The sequence below is a fragment of the Triticum dicoccoides genome, chromosome 3B, assembly GCF_002162155.2.
Source record: "Triticum dicoccoides isolate Atlit2015 ecotype Zavitan chromosome 3B, WEW_v2.0, whole genome shotgun sequence".
Classification (NCBI taxonomy): Eukaryota; Viridiplantae; Streptophyta; class Magnoliopsida; order Poales; family Poaceae; genus Triticum; species Triticum dicoccoides.
This window is the reverse complement of record NC_041385.1, coordinates 607,992,702-608,017,818: the sequence shown is the minus strand read 5'-3', so window position 1 is coordinate 608,017,818 and position 25,117 is coordinate 607,992,702. Positions and strand designations below refer to the sequence as shown.

Here is a 25,117-nt window from a genome sequence, read left to right as displayed (position 1 = left end):
GTGGCTTGTTATATGGGGCTTCTTTTACCTGCCTTGGGGTCTTGATAAACCGTGAAAAACTGTAGAAGATGGCTAAGATCTTTGTCAGTCAAATTCATACAACGAAAGGTATCATAATAAAGGATATTGATGATGTCGCCTCCATCCATAAGAACCTTAGTGAATTTGTAACCCCCAACCTAAGGGGCTACCACTAATGCCAGCTGACACGGATTGTCAACCCAGGGTGGGTGATCCTCACGGCTCCATAAGATTGGCTGCTCTGACCATCATAAGTATCAAGGCACTGCCGGCTCAACTGTATTGACCGCGCGCTTATGAACCTTTTGATCTCGCTTGCAAAGGCTTGTGGTGAACACATGGTATTGGCCACCGCTAAGCTGCTTAGGATTGGTCTGGTACCCCAACTGTTGTTGCCGGTTACCCTGACCGGGCTGCTGATTATAGCTGCCCTGGTTACCTTGTCCTTGATATCTAGAATTTGAGCCGCCGCCACCAAAGCCAGGCCCATGTGAACCGAATCCTGACCCGCCGTGCGGGCCATTATTGTTATTATGATTCTGGAAATAGCCGAGATTCTTGTACTCCTTCATAATAAAGCAATCCTTCCACAAGTGAGTTGATGGTCTATCCGGAAGACTATGTTTTGGGAAAGGTTCATTTAACATCGCCTCCAGGTTGAATTTTGGCCATCCAAACCCGGGGCTTACCCTTAGGACGCTAGTTATTACACTGTGTATTGGTGTTAGCCACGAAGCCTGATCCGCCATCGGCTTGCTTGTGCTTACCATTATTGCCTTGATTCTGCCCTGTCATATTTTGTTGATATCCTTTTCCATTGTCGTTCTTCTTCCCCTTGCTGGACTTCTCCTCATTGGATCCAGGGTCCTTAGTGTTGTCTGAGTCGGCGTATTTGATGAGAGCCGCCATGATCTTTCCCATGTCATTACAGTGTTTTAAGCCGCCCTAACTTCTGCTTGAGGGGGATGAAACGACAATTTTTCTCCAGAATTATAACAGCAGAACCGACGTTGATACTATCCGTTGAGTGGATAATAGCCGAGATCTGGCGCACCCAGTGGTGGGCCGACTAATCCTCGCGCTAGACACAAGCATCTAGGTCGATGATCGACAGAGTCTTCTTGCACGTGTCTTTGAAATTCTGAATAAAACGTGTCTTCGACTCAACCCATGAATTGATGGAGTTGGCAGGTAACCCTTTCAGCCAAGTTCGAGCCGGTCCATCCAGCATCATGGTGAAAAATTTGGCACATACAATATCATTCACATATAGAATCTCCATGGCTAGCTCGTAGCTCTTGATCCAACCCTCAGGTGGAAGATCAACTATGTAATTACGTACCTTGCAAGGACCCATAAAATCTTTAGGCAGATGCTCATTACGCAGAGCCGACACTAGGCATGGCACACCCACCGTCCTGGAAGTCATCCCAGCCTCCACAGACGTCGAAGGGTTTTGCTGGATCTGTTAATGAGCTGCTAGTTGAGCCGCCAGTTCTGCCTCTTGACGTGATCTCGCCTGATCCCTGATGGCTTGAACATTGTTATCATCACGGGGCGGGTCATGCCCATGAGGCGGGTTACGACGCTGCTTACTGTTGGAAATCGTCGGCGACTCAACGCGCGGTTGTAGCTTCGCTATGGCACGAAGTTGAATGAATTCGCTCTCGGCTGCAAGAGTAAGCCGCCTGTTGAGCCACAGCCGTCTGAAGAAGTTGCACGACATTCTGGGTCTCTATCGCGCCTGGGGACTCGCCTTCAACTGGGAGAGCCGCCAGATGTGAAGTCGCGGCAATCATGTTATCTAGCAGGGTAGAATAATGAACCAGGGGTGTCGGCACTCATTGAGGCGGGGTCAAATTCAAACAAGGCGGGTCTATTATGTGGGGCTGAGCTGCTGCCCCTGCTACGGGCGCCTTCGCAGCCCGGGTCACACCGAGCGGGTTACTTGGCCCTGCTCCAGGCATAATAAAAAGTTTTTGCCCCTCAAACTGGGGAGGTAGGCGGCTCTGGTGCCTCCTTCAAAGAACAACATTTGACGCATTCTGATCCAAGTTTAACCGGAAAGCTTCTGCTTGAATCCGTTGTGCCTCGGCCTCCAACGTGGCTCGCTCCGTTGCCATCCTAACATTCTCCACATTAAGCTCCTCTCTAGTTTGGGTTACCTCATCCCACAGTTCCGCAACCTCCACATTACGTGGTGCTTGAGTCGTCGGGGTTACCTCTGCGGTCAACAGAGTTGCCAAAGCATCTAAGAGCTCGGATAAGACCTGAACCGGCGGGCGCGCAGAGCCGCTCACCCCGGCCGGCGCAGCAGCTGTTGAACTGGAGATCATAGCCATGGCAGTTGATGAATTCACCATCTGTTGTGTACCAGCCATGAAGATAGAAGCCTGCTCGGTGGCTCATAGGAGTCCGGAATACTGTTGCCATCGGAGTAGCCCCAAAGCTAGCAGTCTTGTAATTGATGTATTGACCCGGTTCGCCGGTTGAGGACTCATCACCTGAATAGATGGTTGTCTCTCCACCAGACACAAAGCCTTCCTTAAGATCCACCAAATGAATAAAACCATCAAAAGCGCGCTTCTGGGCAGGTTGGACCTTGGCGGTTTGTGCACGCCGAGCCGTCTCAATGGTGTCGGTGTGGGCGTCTATCTCAAGCTCTGATTCGCCAATCTTTCCAATGAAGACGTGAATTCCACTGAAGGGGACCCGGTATCCATACCCGATTGAATCGGCCTCGGGACCCCAGCCAGTGTCATCGATGTAGATCTTGCCGCGGTGGCTCTTGGTCATCCAGCCCATGGCGCATCCCTTGATCCCTGAGAAGCTGCCCTTCAAGAACTCAAAACCATCATGCGATAGCCCCATGGTGGGCGCCAATTGTCATGGATTTTTCATGATAGATGTCCTAGCAAAAGGACCTAGGTGTGGAGCCATCGCAACGTAGTTAGCTTGAAGGGGTTGAACGGGAAACAAAAGACACAAAGGGTTTACCCAGGTTAGGTAAAGCCTACTCCTGCTTCTAGTAGTATTGCTTGAGTTTCGATTACAAGGGAGCGAATACGCTTGACCTAGTTCTCGATTGATTGATTCTTGAGTTAACCCGCCGTCGGGTCTCACCTTTATATACACAGGTCGAGACCTGGAGGCTTACAGAGTCCCGGCCAGCTCACACAACGTGACCGGCTCGGTTTCTAACTAGTCATGCCTTACATGGCAAGTCATCGTACGACGGTTCATAGGCCTAGGTCTTGGGCTTTCACCAGGACTGCCTCCATAAGCCGCCGTCTTCACACTTCTCCTTGGGCTTCCTTGGACCTTCTTCATGTTAAACCGCCAATGGTGTAACCCGAACCCTCCTGTGCGGGTCACATCTCGGGCTATATCCCCAACACATATGTTCCAACAAAATCACCTACAAAATTTAAAATAAACTACTAAAACTTGTCTCCAAAAAAGGCAGAGTTCCACAATAAACTTGCCTCACCGTCGTATAATAGTATAAAAAATGTTAAGCACGTGTAGCATAAATTGCTGGTGTATCATCACGATGATCAAGAACAAAAATAGTTGAAGAAGATATCTATGAACTTCTCATTATCCTTTTTTTATAAATATTGTTTAGCATTGTCCTACTGGATTATATATGTTCTATATTATCGACTTGAGATGCCAGATCCTTACAAAAATGGTTGAATGGCGCCTCTGTTTTTTCCTCAAACATTTGTTATAGGTGGTTTCATGAATGAAATCGATGATCCAATCTATTCGGTGCACCAAAAAATTAAGACATGGAAAGTTCATAACCACTCGACCCAATATTCCACTGTTACTGGACAAGGTGCTCATGGTACCCATAATTGTTATACGCGAATAGGAGATGTTTGAGACAAATGAAAGAAGAGAACCACCTCTTCATAGTGTAGTAAAATAGTTATGGACAATTTTATGCACTAAGTTTCAAATCCCGATGTTCATATATAAAAAGCATACACCCGACTTTATATTAATAAAGCCACCAGAAACCAAACATAAGGTTCATACAACCCACATAAACAACCAACTAGGCAAGTTAACGTAGTCAGTACAGACTGCCACAACCGCCAACAGGAGTTTAGGGCACAGAGACCAACTACCATATGAGACAACAAAATAAGAACAAGCAGAACACCGCGACCCTCCTAGGTATGTTGAGCTTGATCCCCGCTGAAGATAGAGTTTGTCGTAGACCTTATATGACAGACCAGCAGCTCCGCGACATCCTTATCGCCCTCTTAGTCAATGATTTCCACTGCCGCAAAAGAAATGACATTTTGAAAATGCAGTCAACCGACTTGACTGGAAAGTAGTGCTCACTGATAATCTTGTTCATGATAGTCCACAGTACCGGACACATGGCCCAAAAAACAAATCAAAACAAATGCTTATGTTGTCAAAGGCCTAAGATCATTGAATGATGAAGGGGCCCAAGACACACCCAGCCACGGTCAGGTGCAACTCCAAAACAAGCTAGCCAAAGGGCAACGAGAAATAATATGACTAGAATCTTCAAGAGCCCCACACAACGCACAAAACTCAGAGCCTGGCCCATCATGTTTCCGGATTTGGTCAGCAGTCAGCAATCTGCCACACATGGCCTGCAACGTAAAGACTATAATTTTAAGAGGAATTCTAGCCTTCCAAACCCCATTGAACTTATTGGAAACAGAGCCTTGCAGCAATTTATTATAAAGAGACTTAACCGATAAGTGACCCGATTGGGAGTGAGGCAAAATTACCGCATTAGCCGTTTCCAAGAGCGCATGAAGGATAGCAATGACATGGTGCCAATCCTCCAACTCTTCAGGAGACAACATCCGGCGAAGATCAAGATCCCAATTCCTTCACGATATATCCAAGATGGAGATCCTGGGATCAGGACAATAAGAAAACAATGAATGAAGGACGAACAAAGTGGCTCATGCCCATCCCATCAATCCAACCAAAACCAGACAGATTTACCATCACCAACGATAAACTTGACGAGAGATCTAAATTCATCTTGAACCTTAACAAGATGACGCCAAAACTGAGAACCAACAACAACATAAGCAAAAGGGGGCTATTTGTGGGGAAATATTTGCCTTTGAGAATATCTAACCATATAACCCCAGGTTCCGTAGATATAATTATCCATCACCATTGATGATAAGGCATTTGTTCATAATAGAGGTGTTGAGATGCCTAACCCCCAAGGTTTTTAGACTGGGACATAACTTCCCATTTAACCAACCTATATTTCTTCTTTATTATCCGTGATATTCATATTTATACATACAGTCATATGCTTTTGTAGAGTTTGGACATTGTCCCCATGCGTCTTCCTTATTAGAGTGGATGCCTGATTTTGTGCATATGCAGTCTTCTTCTTCTTCTTCTTCTTCTTCTTCTTCTTCTATGTACATTGTTTGGAAAATATAATGGCGCTACACATAAATCGAATATGAAAACGCTTGGATCTTGCCTAGACAACATCCTCAACCCCCCAACATTCGGGAAATGTTGATGCCCCCACCATCTCGACCGACCCATCAACTGACTATCTTGCTCATCATTTTCAAAAAGTTATAGTCTGCCTCACTAACGTGTTCAAAATTCCCGTGTACTTTATGTAATATATGTGGGCAATAATGTTTACCTTCTTCTAGTGTTAAAGCCATAAAGCGTCCTCCTGAACATAATCAAGAACAAGTTTAGATTCATCACTAATTCCATGATAAAAATATATGAAATATAACATATTTAGCAAAGCCGTGGTTAGAACAGAGATTCAAAAGTTGTGAATATCTCCTCCAACCTGCATACAAGCCCTGTCCAATTTCCTGAACAAAAGAGATAAGATCTTTTTGGGGTCTTGCAATTTTAGAGAAAAGGAAAAAAATATCCATAAGTTTCTGTACACACATCTTTTAGCTAGTTATGCTGCAATATTGTGGTCTGTTATACGATAAAATTCTTTTGCATTATCTTTCAGAGAAAACTTGAACAGTTTTAATAAAACAAATTCTCAGGGCACATCTTTGATTTTAAAAGTCACGCATAAAGCATTGAAGAACATAAAGATGTGCTTGAGCGTCCTCTTCTTTAGTTCTTGAAAAGGCATGTTTTTCTGACTTCATGAATTAGATCGCAGTCAATCGAATACTCAGTAGCAAATTGTGTAGGATTGACTATAGGAGATCACAAGCTCATATATGGAGCACAATATCCCCTCATAGTTTTTTCTTCTTTCTGAGTAATCGTCATTTATGCAAATAAAGTATTAAACTCAATAGTTTGATTTTCTGTATTTTTTCTAATAGTGGATCTTGAAGCTCCTACAGAAAACGCGGGATATAATCTGGCAAATAGACCTACTAGAATGAGTAGAACCCCTATCATTAACAGGAAGCATGTATGATAACAACACATGTAGAACAATTACGAAATTAATACTCTGCGCTTCACTCCCCGACAATGACGTCAGAAAATGCTTGATGGCTTGCAAGACACACATGGTAGTGTAGCACCTTCATGTAAGTATTCCAAATATTTAGCGTCCCAACGAAGAGCGGAGTAGAGTATTTATGAGTAACATCTCTGTCACACACAAGTTGTCATAGTTCTTATGTGAAGTAGTTCCTTGTGATTCTACATAAGCTATTAGTGTTCTAAGAGTCAAATAAATCAGAGTAGTAAATATGATGAAAAGGTTGCACAGAGAATAATAACGACCTGGAAATAAAAAAGATAAATTAAAAGACATAAAGTAAAAGTGCTTTCCCGCAATAGAGAGATTAGGCGTGAAGAGACTTCAAATCATGGTATACATCAAGTGTGCCAGTGCGACGGTAATTCCAGGTACCTTGTCTCATGAGTTTAGTATTTAATTTGCTTATTCAGTAGGTGGATCACCCTAGAGTTAATGAACTCCTCGCGGGATTACATTTCACACCATGGTCCTACTTCGACTTTGCCACATCATGACCATCTCCACAATTAAGGTCATTACACTGAAATCATGCATTAAGTTTGATGGATCACCATTATCTCATATTGTCTTCGGTCCTCAAAGATGTCTCCACTGTCACGTCAGAGGTCGCAGATTTCCTAAACAATCTGTGTTACCTGTGTAGGTCTTGTGATCATGTTGCCTGGGCCCTTAAATTGGACAACACACATAGGGTTCACCATAGGATAACACTTTACTAGACAAATCACAAGACTACAAGCTCGAATGATGACATATAGGTTAGGCACAAACAAATCTTACAATTCACCTACATCTCCCACGCCGAGGGGAATTACTCACACATCGAAAGTGAATAACCAATCATCATAGAGAATAACTTAGTGGAAACCATATCAATAATACCGTGAAGATCCACAATAAGATGATTGATTCAACAAGTCTCAATCTCCGGATGAGTGTGAATAGAGTTATACACCCTGATCTTACAACTTGAAATTCCTCTTACAATGGTGATGATATCAAACGAATATGGTGGTGGGAAAACTAAACGAGAAGGATCTCCGGTGGTTCTTATTCTCCGGATCTCTTTTCCCTCTGTTCTGGATGGAGTGACGGCGGCTAGGTTTCTCTGATGTGTCCCCCTGCCTTCACAAAAGTTGTTCCCATAGATGAGGGGAAGCACTTGGCGCCTGGTACGACCGCTCATACGAGCGCTTGCGCTCATATGGTTGGCCGTCTTGCGCTCTGGTGCGTCTGGTGATGAATCCCTCAACATGGAAGTTGCTCCTTTTGGCTTGATTTGGAGTAATCCTCCTTGGTTTCCTTTCATAAATGATTTTTCCTACCAAACAATGGAAAACGAGTTTTCTTCTCCCTCGAAGGATTAGCGTTAAAATGACCTAGATAGCGAAGATCCGATGAAAACCATGTCAACACCTCTTATAAAAAAGTCACAAATTCTCGAGCCATCATGAACATCGAAGACCTACCTATCCACCCGATCTCGTCAATGGATTCGATTGAACACGTACCATCGTGACCGACAAAGAAGCTAAAGGAACCAATATTGAACACCTGCCACCATCACCATCGGAAGGGCCGAAGTGATGGACAAATGGAGACGCACCTAATGCACCATGACAGAGGAAACTACAACTTCCATTAATAGATCGGGGCCTCCTTGCACACCTTCCATCGGCGAAGCCGACGGAGGAGAAGGAGGCCATCAATTTACTAACATAAGAGGATGAAGGCGAAGAGGGGTTGCGTCAGGTATATATGATGAGACATACTATGGCTACACACTACTTATTTTAATCATAGATGTAACTCGGTTTGGTCATCGACACAGTTGGAAAAGCATAACTTGGACTTAGTTTTTCTTTCCTTTTGCGAATAAACTATGTACCATGTTATTTAGAAAAGGCATGCTATTCCAAATAAAGTATGCAATACAAAATTATAGTATTTCATAAAGTTTCATATAATTCTAATGCTGGTAAATTTTTCATAATGATGATGGAACTTAAGATTCACAAAAAGAAAAAGAACTTAAGCTTAAGAAATGTTTGACTGGCCTAATCCTTAAATGGCCTACACTAATCACGCAGCTGGTAACCATTGCTTCAGCAACATTTTATAAGATGCTTTTAGAGTCCATGACAGTGTCAAAAAAATACAAATTACACATGGAAAAAATATACTAATCGCATCCTGTAAGCATGAGCTGTCATCCTGCCTGTCCACCAATCACAGTTGGAGATTCTAACAGGCAAGGGGGGATATGCAAAACACCGCACCCATCTTCGCCCCCTTGCAGGTAGGTCTCCACGTGACGTTTCCCCCTCCCCGTCTACCTCCCTGGAAGCGGCCTCCACCCCCTCGTCCTCCCCGGATCTACCCCGACGCCTCCTCCTCCTCCCGCACAGCCACCCACCGCCGGGGGAGGCGACCGAGGGAGCCCAGTCGTCACCCGGAGAATCGAGGGGGAACGCGCAGAGCAAAATGTTCAAGTTCCTCAAGGACGTGGTCGCGGGATCCGGATCGGGCCTCAAGGACTTCCCCTACACCATCGGCGAGCCCCACGCCTCCGCCTGGGGCTCCTGGACGCACCACCGCGGCGCCTCCAAGGTACTTCACGCTCGCGTCCTCCCCGCCTCCCGCCTCCCGACCGGGGGTGGGCCGATTGGATCCCCCGTAGGGCATGCGAGCTTCTCGATGCCGTGCTGAACTGGCGATCCGGGAGCTGGAGCTGATTGCGTGCGCTTTTCTACGGGGATTCTAGCCTGGGCTTTCGGTGCTTCGAGTCCTCGTACGCGCTGGACCGTGTATGCGCCTGTGCTCTGTAACAGTGTCAGGGCAGGGTACAGTTTTCTAGTTCGTGTTAGGCTGGTGCTAGCTTCCGCAACGCTGTAGGAAGTCAAATGGCTGAGTCCAGTGCCCTTAGGAAGTAGAATTCGTGGATCCAGTGTTTAGTTGATAATCTCGGTTAGTGGATGGTTGAACTTGAAATGGATTGCATAATTTGTCGAGGCCCGCCATTGTGATCCAATGTATTGAAGTGTGAAACGTTTGTGCATAATGTTACCACTAACCACCCAGGTTATTTTCACCGTAATTCTGTTTCCAACATAACCGTTCCCTTGTCTTCTCCAGGATGATGGATCGCCTGTGTCTATTTTCTCACTGTCAGGGAGCAACCCTCAGGACAGGCACATGGTTGCTGGCCGTAATGGTGTTAAGAGATTACGAACGGTAAGTTTCTCATTTTTATCTCTAAGATTATTGATAACTAGGAGTGCTATTACTACGACATATTAGAGCAAAGTGAGTGGTGGTAAACAATTAGTCTTAAAAACATTACGACCAACATAAAAGTTGGGAAACAACTGTAGACAGCATATATTTAATAATGGTGCTATATCTCAGCTTTGCAAACATGATTTTCTAATATACTTCGAGGCAAACAACTGTAGACATCATATATTTAATAATGGTGCTATATCTCAGTATTGATAACATGATGTTCTAATATACTTCAGTCAATGTTTATCATTTTTGTATTGGCACCCGCTAAGTGCTAAGTCAGTTGAGTGTTGTTTGTAATGCAGGTACGCCATCCAAATATATTATCCTTTCTTCACAGTACAGAAGCAGAAGTTCCTGATGGACCTGCTATAAAACACACAATATATATAGTCACAGAGCCAGTTACACCACTTTCTGAAAAGATCAAAGAGCTGAACCTGGGAGGTACACAGAGGTACAATGCGCTTCTCTTGTCTTCTCGTGTTTAACAAAACTTGGCATGCATGTGCGTACTTGTCTACCGTAAGGCTAGCTGAGCGATATGATTTGTTTTAACTAGATTATATTTGATCCACACTAACTGAACTGTGATTCCATAACGCTGAGGATCTGTAATAACATTCCTGTGTGAAAATATCTAATAACCAGGTTGGAATCTGCTGGTAGGCAAACCAGTGGCGTTGTGTCTGAGAAGTCTAGAGATAAAGAGTTCTTATCAGTGTTCACCGTGGCGCTACCTTGTAACCAGAGCTCGCCTCTGACTGTTCACACACCCAGTAGTTATCACACGACCTAACCAACTCGATCATGCGGCCTGATCGGTAATTGCACTGATAGGGGCACAAAATCATTGTATATGAATGGGTATACTTCATAGTAGACTGTAGACAGCAGTTTACATGGTACTGCACAAATTCTAGTCAAGAGTCATTGATATGTTGGCTTACTGTGCCATTGCTACCCATTTCTTGAGATCAAAATTTTGCAGTTGGCTGGCTATCTTCTTTTGTCCTCAAGATTTTATATTTTTATTCCATTTTTATTTTCATTTTTGTTCAGTATAAACTTTATTCTCATCAGTAAGTTGTTCCAGAGATGAGTATTTTGCTTGGGGTCTTCACCAGATATCAAAAGCTGTGAGCTTTCTCAACAATGATTGCAAGCTCGTAAGTTCCTGCCTTAATATGAAACCTTATCTTCTATTTCTTTTCCACGCAAGCTGTTTATAAAAAAAATCCTTTATTTGTTGGTATCTCATATCCGCTTGTAGATTTGATTACTGCTAATGGTTGCTGGATTGCTGCTTGCTCATTATATCGTTCTATATTGTTCCAGACACTGAAGCAAATTTTATATGTATATTGTGCCAATCGATTTGTCGCATCATGCTTGAAGCCCAAGCCATTTTCAGAACTTCTTTGTTTATTTGGTTCTATGGCTTTTGACAGAGCTTTTTCTAGTTGTTACATGGCTGCCACTTGAGCATACAGACTTTTTTCACCGGAACAAATTATTTTCTGTGAGATCCTTAATTTCTTCATCTTTTTCGTAGTTAAAAAAGGCGTGCCTAGGCTCTAGGCAATAGCAAAGAAAAGCGCAAGGCTGTGGCAAACCGAACAATTAACGCCTAGCTCTTAAAAAAAAAACTTTCATCCTTATTAAAAGGTTGATGTGGGACATATAACTTTGGCGTTAGATCATGCGTTCAACCTAACACCAAAATCTGTTGCAAGCCTTACACTCCAAACCCTTGATGCAGATGAGGCCAAGTATTATTCCGCTGTCAAACGGCTTATACTGTGTTACTTCATTGAGCATTTGATTTCTGCTTTAAGTTACTCCTTTACTATGCACTGCCTTTTTGAGAGGTTCTCACGGATCATAAAATACCATGTTTCTCTTGCTTCACTGCAATTTATATTTATGTCTGTGAACTGTGTCAAGCCAACCTTGTTAGTTGACATTACTTGTTAACCGATAATTAGAGGATCTATATAATGCACATGTAGTAGATATACTTGTTGAACGTACAGATATGTCTTGGTGACAGTAAATCATGTTGGAGGATGTTTTATGGGGTCATATTTGACCTGATATTGTGATAATTCATAACTTTATTGTTGAAAATAACAAGTACTGTCAGTATTTCAATCTTAAATGAGCTGATTGCTGTCCCTTTATCAATTTCAGGTTCATGGAAATGTGTGCTTGGCTAGTGTAGTTGTTACTCAAACTCTGGACTGGAAGCTTCATGCTTTTGATGTTCTCTCAGAATTTGATGCCAATAACGAAATCGCTAGTAGCCCTATGTTGGTAATGCCTCTCAATCGATACCTTTATTTATGCTAGACAGATGTAGCACTACATACAGTTCTCTTTCAGCTATGCTTTGGTGACTGTTCAAACCAGCTTTTATGTCAAGCTCGGAAATTCAGAAATATATATTATTTTCCGTGATTACATCATATAGATGTTTGAATCTATGTCAAGATCTTCTCATTTTATGTTCATCTGCAGCAATTTGAATGGTTAGTTGGAGCACAGTACAAGCCACTGGAGCTGACAAAGTCAGATTGGGCTTCTATTAGAAAATCACCTCCGTGGGCAATTGATTCATGGGGATTGGGTGAGCTGACCTAACTCTTTCCTCAATTGCATTCTTATGTGGCGATTCTGTTTATTCTTCCTGTTTAAAAATGGGGAAAACTTCTTTTTCAAAAGGTTCTCACCGCTACCAGTTGCGCACTCGCTCTTCTTTACTTAACCTATCGAAATTGTTCAGTTATTTCGCAATGGGTATTTTCTCTGTGCGTGAATGCATGGAAGTCTTTCATGGTAATTTTACCCATTTTGAATTCTAGACCAAGTCAACGGTGAGATTGACTAATGAAAAACTTGTCAAGTCTAAACTAAGAAAATCAGATGATATCCACTCTTCTGTGTGGTGATACTTCTGTTTGGTGCACCATCCCTCTTGTTTCTTCAATGTTGCTCCTTATGCACAACGAAATAATGAGAACATATGACACAACATACGTCACTCATTGCAGGGTGTTTAATTCATGAGCTCTTTTCTGGTGGAAAGTTGAGCAGGACAGAGGACCTTCGCAACATTGCTTCAATCCCAAAGGTTAGCTTGCATGACTGTGTGCTGGGGTTTGGTTTGTTCTTGAGCTATCTTGTGAACACATCAGATTCTCCATTGTCTGTACCGTAGAACAGCATTGACATGGTTTCTCTGACTTCTGATGTTATTGATTTCGTTTTTGTTTTGTTGCAGTCTCTGCTTCCAGATTACCAGAAGCTCTTAAGTTCTACACCTTCTCGTAGAATGAATCCTTCAAAACTTATTGACAACAGCGGCAAGTTCAATAGTTTTTCATTGTCATTCAAGCACTATTTTTTTTCATTTTCTCCGTCTTTTATTAACACCCATCTTCTTCAGCCTTTGTTCTTAATGCTGCAATTAACAATTTGGCTTTTAATTTCAGAGTTTTTCCAGAACAAGTTGGTAGAGACCATCCAGTTCATGGAAGTTCTTAATTTAAAGGACAGTGTTGAGAAAGATAGCTTTTTCCGGAAACTCCCAAATATAGCAGAACAACTTCCCCGTGAGATAGTTCTGAAAAAGGTACCGTGAAACTCCCAGTTAGAACCCATGAGGCCTGAGTTTGGACTTTGTTAATTTTCTGTGCAACTAACTGGAGTTCCTTGTTTATGTTTATATCTTGTCTACTTTGTGAATAGTTGCTCCCTGTATTGGCATCTGCTCTTGAATTTGGTTCTGCTGCTGCTCCAGCCTTGACTGTTCTGTTAAAGATGGGTTCCTGGCTTCCAGCTGATCAGTTTAGTACTAAGGTTTGTCATCATTTATTTTGCTTTTGCTCAATATATATTTTGGTTCTTGACCATCCAGTAAAGATGGTTTGTGGGCTTGTCACTCATGTTGAGAATACTGGCCCTTTTCAGGTTTTGCCAACTATTGTGAAGCTTTTTGCCTCGAATGACCGAGCTATCCGAGTTAGTCTTTTGCAGCACATAGATCAGTTTGGAGAGTCATTGGCATCTCAAACAGTTGATGAACAAGTATGCGCTCTATTTTTATATGGTGGTATGTTTGTTTCTGAGTGTTCACATTTGACAGGATAATTCTGGATTTGCAGGTTTTTCCTCATGTTGCCACTGGGTTCTCTGATACTTCTTCTTTGCTCCGTGAACTGACACTGAAGTCGATGCTTGTATTGGCACCAAAAGTGAGTTGCACGTACTTCCACGTTGGGCCTAAGTTTTATTTGACTAGGTCTACTATTTTAGGCTTATGGGTTTCACCTCTAGCCTACCCCAACTTGTTTGGGACTAAAGGCTTTGTTGTTGTTGTTTGTTGTTGTTGTTGTACTATTTTAGGCTTAGTTCATTTGAAGATTTTGGAACTATAACCATTCTTGCTTTGGAATTTTGATTTTTGTGTTCCCTTTAGTCATAATTATGGTTTTAAAGAACAATCCAGGGCCTTCAGTTTGTTTCATGGTCCTCCTCTATTACATGAGAGTTTTTTTTTTGTCTTTTGTGCTAATTGGCTGATCTGTTACTGTAGTTATCTCAGCGTACAATCTCAGGATCTCTCTTGAAGTATCTCTCTAAGCTTCAGGTGATGTTTCATTCTAGTTAAAATTGGTTTCAACCCAGTGATGCGTTGTTGGATATGAGAAGGGTTGTACAGTTGAGTAAAAGCAGTGTTGTTTGTCTTCAGGTGGATGAAGAACCTGCAATCCGGACAAACACTACAATTCTTCTTGGGAATATTTCAACTTACATGAATGATGGGGTTTGTTCCAAAGATGCTCTACCTTTTTCGTTGCTCTTATTGCTAGTTTTCCTTTGAAGTGTTGCTTAGATATGCTGCACTAGTGATGCTGCGGAATTCTAGATGTGCCAATTGGCATATCTCGGGAGATCTTGACCACAATTGTTTTTAAGTCTTGAATCCTAGATATTCTCCATCAGTAAGGTTCTATTTTCTGTTGAAAACTAGCTGGTTGCTGGCGGCAAAAACATACAATAATGAATGAAGACCGGAAGAAAATAGTACTAGTTGGCCACGATTTGTCACAAAATGGAAAGATAGCAATGTCTAGGGGCAAGCTTAAAATCTTTTCTTGTTTGATTGTGCAATGCAAGTGCAACTTCTGCTTTTTCTTCTGTGTCCTGGATATGGACTTCATTTGATTTTTTTACAGTTCAACCTTATTTATAATCTTTGTTAATGCGGCTCTGTTATTTTTACAGACTAGGAAACGAGTATTGATCAATGCATTCACAGTCCGTGCATTACGTGATACCTTCCCGCCTGCTCGAGCAGCTGGTACATTAACCTGAGCAGATGTGTTGTTGTACTATTGATAGAGCATTCCTCCACTGATTATTGTGACAAAGTATGAATCATTATTTTACCTTGCCAGGAATCATGGCACTGAGTGTCACTAGTTCATACTACGAAATGACAGAGATTGCAACCCGTATACTGCCTAACATTGTTGTCCTTACATTTGACCCAGACAGGTAAGTTGGAACCTTTAGCTCTAGCTCTCTCTAGTATGTCATTGCTGGAATAGAAGACTGCTGGCCTAATCACTACTGCCTCCAGTTGTTACATATGTTGTTTTTAGACATGTTTGCTAGTGGTGTTTATTATGAGGTTGTCCCTAATCACTCCCTTTAGCTGGAGCACTCTTACGGACTAGCAATTTGTGGTTAATTAGTAGTTTTTGTTACAATACTGTCCCTATTTAACTCCCTTTTGTTTGAACTGCACTCACAATAAAGTGATGGTTTTCCCCTTTTAGGATTGCGTTTAGGGACTTTAAGCCATTTAGCATCAAAATTAAAAAGCGATATAGGCATTCATCCCATCCATCGACTGAGGAGAACAGCTGTAAACCCGCCTAATTTTATTATTAATGCAAATTTGAGCTCCCAAATTCCATCTGAGTGGATGTTCTGTCCTATTTTATTCACTCTCTCACTGCAGCCTTTCTTCTTTGAACCCATAAAAGCTGAACCCAGACCTCCATAGCCATGTGTATTGATATGTTAGTATTCACACATGTCTCCTTTAAAAGCAAGCCTTGGTTATTAACTTCCTATCCTCCCGTGACACGAGTGAATCTTGTGATCTCACAATTAAAAGACATCATTTGAGCACTAGATGCATCATTAGTTTTAAAGAACTGGCATATTCCACTTTTGACAAAAGTTGATATATACCTGAATACAAAGTTTTAACAACCAAAGTGGTCAATGCCAAGATGGCAAAATGTGACGTGCATCACGTTAAGGCCTTTTTCATTTGTTCTTACTGTACTTTTTTGACTTGGTCTTTCAGCTAATCCATTCTTATTTTCTTTATAGTGATGTGAGGACCAAGGCTTTCCAGGCTACTGACCAATTCTTGCAAATAGCAAAACAACATCATGAAAAGGTAGCATATCTAGTTTATATGCCTACTATAAATTGACTGTTTTATTACACTAGCTGTGGATTGTGGCACAATATGCTGGCTGTTAACTTAGTGTTGCAACATGTCCTTTTGTTTTCTTTATTCCAAATCTAATATGTACATGTGATATTTTATTTTACTTTGAAACCCACTTTTTAAAATTTCAAAATAGAAAGAACACATATGCTTAGGTGTACAAAATCCATGTCCTATGCATGTTTATTATCATTAACTCTTTCTTACATTTATTATTTCCTTGATCTGCCTGGATGTTGGCTGGTGAAGGTACCAGATATAGTATACTAGCCTAATTGTTCCAAAAATACATTCATGTATACTCCCTCCGTCCCAAAATAAGTGTCTTAACCTTAGTACAACTTTGTACTAAAGTTAGTACAAAGTTGGGACACTTATTTTGGGACGGAGCGAGTATATCGTTGCTGTGATAAGGTTCTCCGCTCTGATGTTGCTAATACAACATATGTACCTCTACCCTTTTGTTTTATCAGTGTTGCTCTTCTTATATTGTGATTATTTTTTTCCTTTGTTGTGTTTTATAGCTTAACACAGGAGACAACAGGGCAGCCGAAGGTACTGGTGTTCAGTTAAAGCCTGGAAATGCTAGTTTACTTGGGTAAGTTGTCATATGTCCCAATCATCATATGCAAGCTTGCTTATGTCTTTCAACGTCCTACATGTACTGCAAACTAGAGTTTTCCTAACTAACCTCATTTTAAAACAGTATCTCTACTTGAATGCTTAGAATTGTGTCTAGTATGTGTTTAGAACTTAAAACAATCTTAGACTACAAGATTTCTTATCTATTTGAAAACTTAAATTTTGGACATATTAATATCAAACTGAACTTTCATAAACAAAGGAAACATGCAAAAAAAATTGATTGTGGGAACCATGCTGTAAAGGCCCTTGGTGAATGTAGTTATTTAGTACTCTCTCTGTTCACTATTATAAGATGTTTTGGATATTTCAGTATGGACTAGATACATACTGAAATGAGTGAATAAACACACTAAAATGCGTCTATATTCATCCAATTCAGAAAAAAAGTTACTCCCTCTGATCCGAACTAAATGACACAGCCTCTATACAATGTCTATTTTATACATTGTATAGAGGATGCGTCAACTAATAGTGAACAGAGGGAGTACATATCAACTCATGTAGCAGATGCTGCTGAATATGTCTGATGCTAGCATGCTTGCTAGGAAACACCCATTTCTTAAGGCAGCCGTGTCAATTTTGCGCTGCATTGTGCTCTGGGATCTAATAACGTCCATTAACCTTTGAAAACTATGACACTGATATTTTTTTTGCTTGAAACTAACTAGTTAGTGTATACAAGAGCAAAAACTTGGCTACTTCCCTTTTTTACTTAGCCAAATGAAGCCTGAATGATGTATGCATCTACAGTTGTACTGGAGCTATCTTTATGCCTTTTCAGTTTATCTTTAGAATTTTCTGGTTTTGTATGCAGTTGATTTATTACTTACTAGAAAGCGTACATATACAGGTGGGCCATGAGTTCTATTACTCAGAAGGGAAAACCTTCCGACCATGGTCCAGTATCTACTGCAAATGCCAGTAACTCTCAAGTTTCAGCACCCCCAAGTACCACATCAGGTATTATTCATTTTCTAAATTTCTTAAATCCTTGGGAGTTTTGATCTCAGTTTTCATCTCTTCCATAAACCTGGAGGGCTTATAAAGGTGTCAAGGTGTAATTTTGTGGAACGAGGATTAACAGAAGTTATAGATGTGTTACATTGCATGTGAGTCCTTATGTTGGGTATTATATTGTCACAGATACTCACTCTGCCCCAGCAGCATATGCCCCAGCAGCCACTTCCAACTCTTTTGATCAAACTGCACCAGCATCAGCAAGCTCATCTATGGATGGATGGGGTGAGCTCGAGAACGGCAACCAGGAAGAGAATGGTAGTGATAACGAAGGATGGGATGATGTAGATCCATTTGAAGAAAAGTCACCGCCATCTCTTCTTTCTAACATACAAGCTGCCCAGAAACGTCCGGTGGTGCAACCGAAGCAACCAAGTAAGTTTTACCTTTCTGTCGTGGTGCATTTGTATCTCAAGGAAGGACATATGCATCTCTGTTAAAACACTTATTGGCTAATTTATTTTCTCAATTCAAAAATTTCAACCATAGTTCCAAGTTCATCAAGACCAAATCAGCCAGCGGCACCAAAAGCAGAGGAGGATGCTCTATGGGGCCCTACGGCTGTTCCAGCACCCAAAATCGCACCGAAGTCTGCAGGCATCAAACCCTCGGTATCGCACAATGATGATGATGATCTCTGGGGTTCAATAGCTGCACCTCAGCCGAAATCATCTGGGAAGGCTTTGAAACCAGCAGCAGCGAATAATGACGACCTATGGGGTGCCATTGCAGCACCCCCGCCGGCAACCAAAGCTAGGCCTCTGGCATCATCCGGTAGGGGCCGAGGAGCAAAGCCAGCACAACCAAAACTTGGTGCTCAAAGAATAGGAAGGACCTCCTCAACTGGCATGTAGAGTGCCATGATACAGTTGTTGTACAAGGATGCAACTTTTTTTCCTTTTCTTTTGTCTTTGATGTGTCTAGGAGATCCTCTTTGTAAACTAGCCCAATCATTTATACGACATGAACATTGCTTGAACTCTGCCCGTTGTATAATATCACAATTGTGTAATATGGTGGTAGCTCAGGAAATTTATGTACATCACAGGTACAGTGCTTGAACTGTGCCATCAATATATGATTTTGCCTTTGTTTTCCTGGGCTTAGATTTGTTTGGACGAACCAGACAAGGTTTCTACAGGTCTTCTAAATGATTGTCTGGATTCATCTAAGAATCGTTCTAAAATTTTGGTGTTGCATGTTGTATGCATTGTCGATAGCCTGTGACCAGGATTGTGCAATTTTTACGATGATATGTACCGTTAGGAGCTACCACTCTGTTGGTTTCTATGATGAACTGGGGATTAACATGCAGCTCTAGCTTCCATGTTGGAAAACCGCCCGAAACCATCATCAGCCTATTGCAAGCAACCACAGATCTCAGCTTACAACACGGCACAAAATTGTTCAACGTATTAAGAAGTATACTCGGCAACAATTTGTGGGTTAGGAAATTGTTTACAGTAGCTGTCAGTAAGCGCAGCACCCAGTATGAAGCCGGGGGGTGCTGTTGCAACAAAGCATAGATCACACTGAGCTCAACCAACAACGGACAGTATATATCGCAACCTGACGCCGCTGCATTCCTGGTGTGCCTGATCTTGCTATCCTGGCAACGAATAAGTGCACTAGAATGGCAAAAATAGTTAATAGCAGCAGGAATGCAACGATTCCAATGACAAGAATACAAAATCGCCTTCAAAATCGACTAACACCAGTGGAATCTAATAAACTCTAAAATTTACGTGCACCCATGAACATACGGCTCAGCATCACGGTCAAAACTTTCCTTTGCCCTTCCATCAGCCCTTTCCTGATGCAAAAGATGGCGGTCATTCTTTATACTCCCTCCGTCCCAAAATTCTTGTCTTAGATTTGTGTAGATACGAATGTATCTAATACCAAAACGTGACTTGATACATCCGTATTTAGACAAATGTAAGACAAGAATTTTGAGACGGTGGGAGTATTTGACTAAACAACCGACCTGAACCATGCCAACGATGCAGAACATGCTGACCATCGTTGGTGTACTCTGAACCACATCTGGTTAAGAATCTGGCATTGTCACACCATTGTCACAAACAGGGCCGGGTAATTCCTCCGTAGAAGGTCCAAGGGCGTGGGTGGAGCATTGCATTTCCACAAGCAATTGCATGAGGGGCAATGCCAATTGATCAGGAGTAGAATGCAAGCCTCGAGAAAATTTGCAGTTTGTTCTACTGGCTGTCCAGCACCAGGATAACCATCCACGAATCGGTCCGCACCTCGGATTATGCAAAACAAATGGGAGCCTGTTCGATCTGGAAGTACTGGTCAACCTAGCAGCGAGTCCATTTTGCCCGCGGTTGATCCAGCCCTCCACTTTTCTCATAGCTGGAGTGGAAGGACAGTAGTAGCATAGTCACCAAGCCTGTTCCAGAGCAGTGAGCACTGAAGATCCGGAGTGAAATCTTCCTTCTCCTAACAGTCAGCACCAAATTGTTCACCAGTAGTCTTTGCAGGAGCATGCTCCACCTTCGAAGCGATGGAAGCGGCTCGCGTCCCTGACGAGAAATGCTCGGTTGGCAATTGCAGAGACCGCCTTCAGGAAAGAGTGGCAGTCCCCGCATATCCTTAGGTTCTTGATCACCACAATCTCACTGTCATCAGTGTTCAGCATACAGAAGGCCACAGCGAGCTTCTCACTGTGAAAGCCGATCAACGGCGCAGCCATCTTCCCAGAGTACCCCTCGTCCACTCTGCCTTGCCCATTTTCCACAGTGCCATCTGTTTTCTCCGTCACCATTTGTTCAAGCTTAATCACGAGCTCGTAAATCCTCTTTGCCTGCCGATGTGAGTGGTCGTCAGCCATGAAGAGATGAACCCTCCCCTTGTGTTCGACATAGCTGCACCCAGGCTCCTTCTTGAGCCCGCGCTCCCTCATCATCGCCCGTACCCTCACCACACCCTCCAGTTGTCCTGTGTCTGTGTATATGTTTGCCATGAGCACGTAGTAGCCGACATTGCTCGGTTCGAGCTTGATGACATGCTCGAAAGCCTCCTCCCCTATCTCCACATTCTTATGTATCTTGCACGCCCCAAGAAGGGCACCCCACACTGCACCGTCGGCTGGCATGGGCATTGAGGAGATGAGTTCTCGCGCCTCCTTGAGACGGCCGGCCCGTCCAAGGAGGTCCACCATGCAGGTATAGTGCTCCAGTGTAGGCCGCAATTGGTATGTACTCTCCATTGCTGAGAAGTACTTGCGCCCCTCATCATACATTCCAGCATGGCTGCACGCCGACAAGAGGCCGACCATCGCGACATTATCTGGCCGGATGCCTTCTGACACCATCGCCTGGAAGAGATTTACAGCAACATCGCCATGCCCGTGCATGCCGTACCCAGTGATCAGTGCCGTCCAAGACACAATGCTCTTCCTGGGCATTTCGTTGAACAGCCGCTGTGCCTGGGTCAAGCTGCCGCAGCGTGCATGGAAGTTGATGAGAGAGTTGCAGAGCTGCATGTTGGCACGGAAGCCTGGGAGTCTCTCTTGCATGTAGCGTTCGACACCCAGGCCTACACCGCGCGCTCCAAGGTGGGCACATGAGGAGAGCACGCTCACGAGCGTCACGGCGTCTGGCTCCACGCTGCCGCCATCGTGGCCACACATGCGGCTGTAGAGATCAAGGGCGTCCACTGCGAGGCCATTCTGCGCGTGGGCTGAGAGCACGGCGTTCCACGAGACGATGTCACGGGAGGTCAATGGCATCTCGTCAAACACCTGCCGGGCAAGGCCAGCGGCCCGGCGCGCGTACACTGATATGAGGCAGTTGGCCACGTTTGTCTCGGCGGCCAGCCCTGCTTTCCCAGCGAGGGCATGGAGCTGTGGCACGACGCTCTGAGGAGCGGCAGGGAGCAGCGTCATGAGCGTGACGGCGTCGAAGGGGGCGCCCGCCGCCCGCATGCGGCGGAAGAGGGCGAAGCAGGCGGCCGGGAGCGCGTGCAGCGCGCATCCGGAGATGAGGGAGTTGAAGGCGGTGCGGAGCGTGGTGGGAGGCGTGGACGCGAGGGGCATTTCGTCGAGGAGTTGGTGGGCGCGCGGGAGGAGGCCGAGGCGGGAGTAGGAGGAGAGCAGCGAGGAGAGGAGGTAGGCGTCGGAGGAAGGGAGCAGGCCGCGCTTGCAACCGAGTGCCTGTATCTGGGCGACGCCGGAGACCAGGGATAGCGCCGTGCAAGAGATGACCGCGGCTGGTAGCGCAAGGGCGTGCGGCGGCGGCGAGGGGTCGCCGTCGCGGAGCAGGGCCAGGACCTCCCGGTGCCGGCCGAGGCGTGCCAAGGTGCGCACCCTGGCGCTCCATGGCTCCGTGCAACTAGCGTCGCCTGCTAAGGCGGCGGCGGTGGAGGTCGCCGCGGAGGTGGAAGGCTCCGTGGTCATCTTTAGCCAGCACAAGCCGGGAGTTTTTTTTTTTTTTGAGTAAATTTTGAGGGGACGAGATGATCCCGGCCTAGTTGCGAAACGGTGCCTCCCTCCCAGGGCCCAGGGCGCTGGTTAGCTGATGGCGGCCCAACAAGACCCAGGTCGCCTAAACACGTGCTTCCTTTATGTTTTGGCTCTCGTCGGTTCTAGAAGAGCGCACTTTTTCCAACCTCAGCCCGCCGCCGCTGTCGCCTCCCGATCCGATCCATGGCGCTGCTAACCAATGTTTCTGTGGATCGAATGGAACAGCTCAATGAGGGTTTTGCCCCTGGATTGGACGTGCTTCAGCAAACTCTGCACACCGTATGTCGACTCTTCCACTCTATATGCTTACTTTGTGTCCACTTTATGCTTAATTTGTTTCTGGTTTCAGATCAAGAAGCTCGTTGAAGCGGCAGAAGAGTGGCCGCCGTTCGTTGCTAATGCCCGATACACCATGGAGGAGAACCAGAGCCTGACATTACAGCTCCAAGAGCTGACGGAGAAGCTTGACAAGGAGAGCAATGCCAAGGCTCTTGTGGAGGAGGAGCTGGACAAGGAGAGGAAGGCCAAGGCTCTTGTGGAGGAGGAGGTTAGGAAGGCCAAGGCCACGTACAAGCAGCAGAGAGATGTACAGCCATAGTCCAATTCTGGGTGAGTAAAAAAATATGTCTAGTCCTACAATCACATACTGTGTTCTCACCATGGCACTTGTTATTTGTGACCTTTAGTACAGAGAGTTTTATGTGCTGTATTTTTTTGAATGATCACAAATTATCCCAGTTAAGACAATTTATATAATTCAGAATAACAACAAGTTTGCCCTTTTTTTTGAATGATCACAAATTATCCCAGTTAAGACAATTTATATATTTCAGAATAACAACAAGTTATATAATTCAGAATAACTGCGCTCAAACTTCATTGGGGCCGATCCTGCTTCTCTACCACGGGATTCGGTTGGTGTGTAGAAGAACTGGCCTTGAGGAGCTTTTAGCAACTGCAGACTAGTTAACATCAGCCCTTTTGAAACTTGTAACACTCGTGGATCTGCGACATTGTTCGTTGGCCACTTGACTCGAGCGAGCGGCCAAGCTGAGAGTAGAAACTGCATCTTGGCAGGAAACTTCTTCCTGTATCAACCATGAAGTGATAAAAGAAGCAAACAGTCACAAGTAATGGTAGCTTAATATATTCGGGACCACATCTTCTGTTTACTTAACAAAAGATTCTCTGCTCAAGAGGGGGTGGAAAGGGCCCAAAGAATGTGTATTGTGTGGTAAGATGAATCTGTAGACCATTTTTTTTTCATGTTCTGCTGCCTCTCTTCTGTGGAGTTTAATTAAATGCGCCTTTAATCTTGATCTGTGCCTAGTTCAGGTGTGAAAAACTGTTTTGGCAGGTGGATTAAAACTTTTGCTAAAAATGATCAGAAACTTGCTATGATTCGCATGGGTGCTTTGATGTGGACTGATTGGAAATGTCGCAATGCTGTTATATTTGATGGCAAAAAAATGTAATGATCCTATGAATCTTGTTCAGTCTATGACATACTGGATGACTTCTTGGTCTATTTTACAGACAAAGGACCAAGCAAGAAGAATGCTGGAGCTAGGGTCAAGACTTCTCGAACAGGTGGCAAGTGAGGTTTACAGGGCATCATAAGGATGGAGGATCAACGTTGCGAGGATTCAAGCCTGATGCTGCTTTGGTGGGTGTGGATTTGTCTCCACAGGCGTTGATCTCCTTGTAATAGGCTAGTCTGCTTGTCGATGCCTGTTTTGCTTAGGTGACACTCCTGTTGTGCGCCTCTCTCTCCAGGTGGCTTTTGTTTAGAGGGCTTAACTCCTGCGTTGGATGCTGGATCTTATTACTTTGGGCTTTGGGCTTTGTTAGTTAGCTGTTTGTTGCGTTTTTCATTTGTGTATGTAGTTCTCATGACTTGCAGCTTGCTGCTTTGCGCCGCCTCCTCCTCCGGCGTCACGGCGAAGTGGACGGGAGGCGCGCTCACCCACTTATGGTACTGGCCCGTCCACGAGTATGCCTCCTCCAGCCAAGTGGGTGGAGGCAGGGAGCGCTTACGCGTCGGCTCCGGCTCTGGCTTGGGCTGGACGGGCGGCGACGGTGGCAGTGGCAACACGAAGAGCGGGGTGTGGACGGAGTCCCCCGCCGCCGACAGGACAAGGGCTTGCTCCAACCCATCCCAGTGCGCGTCCTCCTTGAGGCGGCTAGCCTCCAGCGCGTGCTGCAGGGCCTCCTCGAGGGCAGCTTGGTACTCCGCCTCCGCCTCCATGTCCTCCGGCTCTACCTCCGGGGGCGGCAGTGGGAATGGCGGCGGGACGGCGGCGACACCCGAGTGCCGTTGCTCCTCGTGTTCGAGGGCGAACCACGCCTCCCAGTTGGGGGAGTCGGCGGCGTACTCTGGCAGTCGACGCTGCTCCGGCGTGAGCTGCGCGCGGCGCCTGCGAACCTCGTCGTTGTGCACCCACTGGGAACGCGGAATCGCCGGCACCGGGATCCGCTGAGGATCCAGATGCCAATGGTGCGGCAGCATGACATCGGGGTACGGCAGTGGCTACCTATACTCCCAGTGCCACCGCGCTTGGTACACCGGGATGTGCAGGCGCCGACGACCAGGGTGGAAACGCGTCGCCACCGG

At 44.6% G+C, this 25,117-nt stretch overlaps 3 protein-coding genes across 3 annotated transcripts; 2 read left to right on the top strand and 1 right to left on the bottom strand.

Annotated features, from left to right (window-relative positions):
• The first annotated feature begins 8,847 nt into the window (after positions 1-8,847).
• Positions 8,848-19,123, top strand: LOC119277408 (N-terminal kinase-like protein). Its single transcript, XM_037558689.1, has 21 exons — positions 8,848-9,145; positions 9,671-9,769; positions 10,126-10,277; positions 10,917-10,989; positions 12,014-12,136; positions 12,341-12,449; positions 12,874-12,953; positions 13,104-13,185; positions 13,315-13,454; positions 13,571-13,681; positions 13,793-13,909; positions 13,987-14,076; positions 14,418-14,471; positions 14,574-14,648; positions 15,110-15,185; positions 15,283-15,382; positions 16,232-16,301; positions 16,880-16,953; positions 17,851-17,960; positions 18,144-18,392; positions 18,507-19,123. The coding sequence occupies exons 1-21, from the start codon at positions 9,020-9,022 to the stop codon at positions 18,869-18,871; spliced, it is 2,475 nt and encodes an 824-aa protein (XP_037414586.1). The 5' UTR covers positions 8,848-9,019; the 3' UTR covers positions 18,872-19,123.
• Positions 19,124-19,475: 352 nt separating this feature from the next.
• On the bottom strand, positions 19,476-22,437 carry LOC119277407 (putative pentatricopeptide repeat-containing protein At3g11460, mitochondrial). The gene has a single exon (XM_037558688.1). It carries the CDS (start codon positions 22,435-22,437, stop codon positions 20,503-20,505), a length of 1,935 nt encoding a protein of 644 aa, XP_037414585.1. The 3' UTR covers positions 19,476-20,502.
• Positions 22,438-22,635: 198 nt separating this feature from the next.
• Positions 22,636-24,377, top strand: LOC119281649. Its single transcript, XM_037562118.1, has 3 exons — positions 22,636-22,782; positions 22,853-23,112; positions 24,040-24,377. Exons 1-2 carry the CDS (start codon positions 22,687-22,689, stop codon positions 23,099-23,101), a joined length of 345 nt encoding a protein of 114 aa, XP_037418015.1. The 5' UTR covers positions 22,636-22,686; the 3' UTR covers positions 23,102-23,112; positions 24,040-24,377.
• The last annotated feature ends 740 nt before the right edge of the window (positions 24,378-25,117 follow it).

Excerpts from the sequence above, each read along its gene's own strand:
- LOC119277408 (XM_037558689.1), top strand. The coding sequence starts at position 9,020 with ATGTTCAAGTTCCTCAAGGACGTGGTCGCGGGATCCGGATCGGGCCTC. Across the intron at positions 13,455-13,570 it reads GTGAGATAGTTCTGAAAAAG|TTGCTCCCTGTATTGGCATC; the intron begins GTACCGTGAAAC and ends CTTTGTGAATAG. Across the intron at positions 15,383-16,231 it reads CTTACATTTGACCCAGACAG|TGATGTGAGGACCAAGGCTT; the intron begins GTAAGTTGGAAC and ends TTTTCTTTATAG.
- LOC119277407 (XM_037558688.1), bottom strand. The coding sequence starts at position 22,437 with ATGACCACGGAGCCTTCCACCTCCGCGGCGACCTCCACCGCCGCCGCC.
- LOC119281649 (XM_037562118.1), top strand. The coding sequence starts at position 22,687 with ATGGCGCTGCTAACCAATGTTTCTGTGGATCGAATGGAACAGCTCAAT. Across the intron at positions 22,783-22,852 it reads TTCAGCAAACTCTGCACACC|ATCAAGAAGCTCGTTGAAGC; the intron begins GTATGTCGACTC and ends TTCTGGTTTCAG.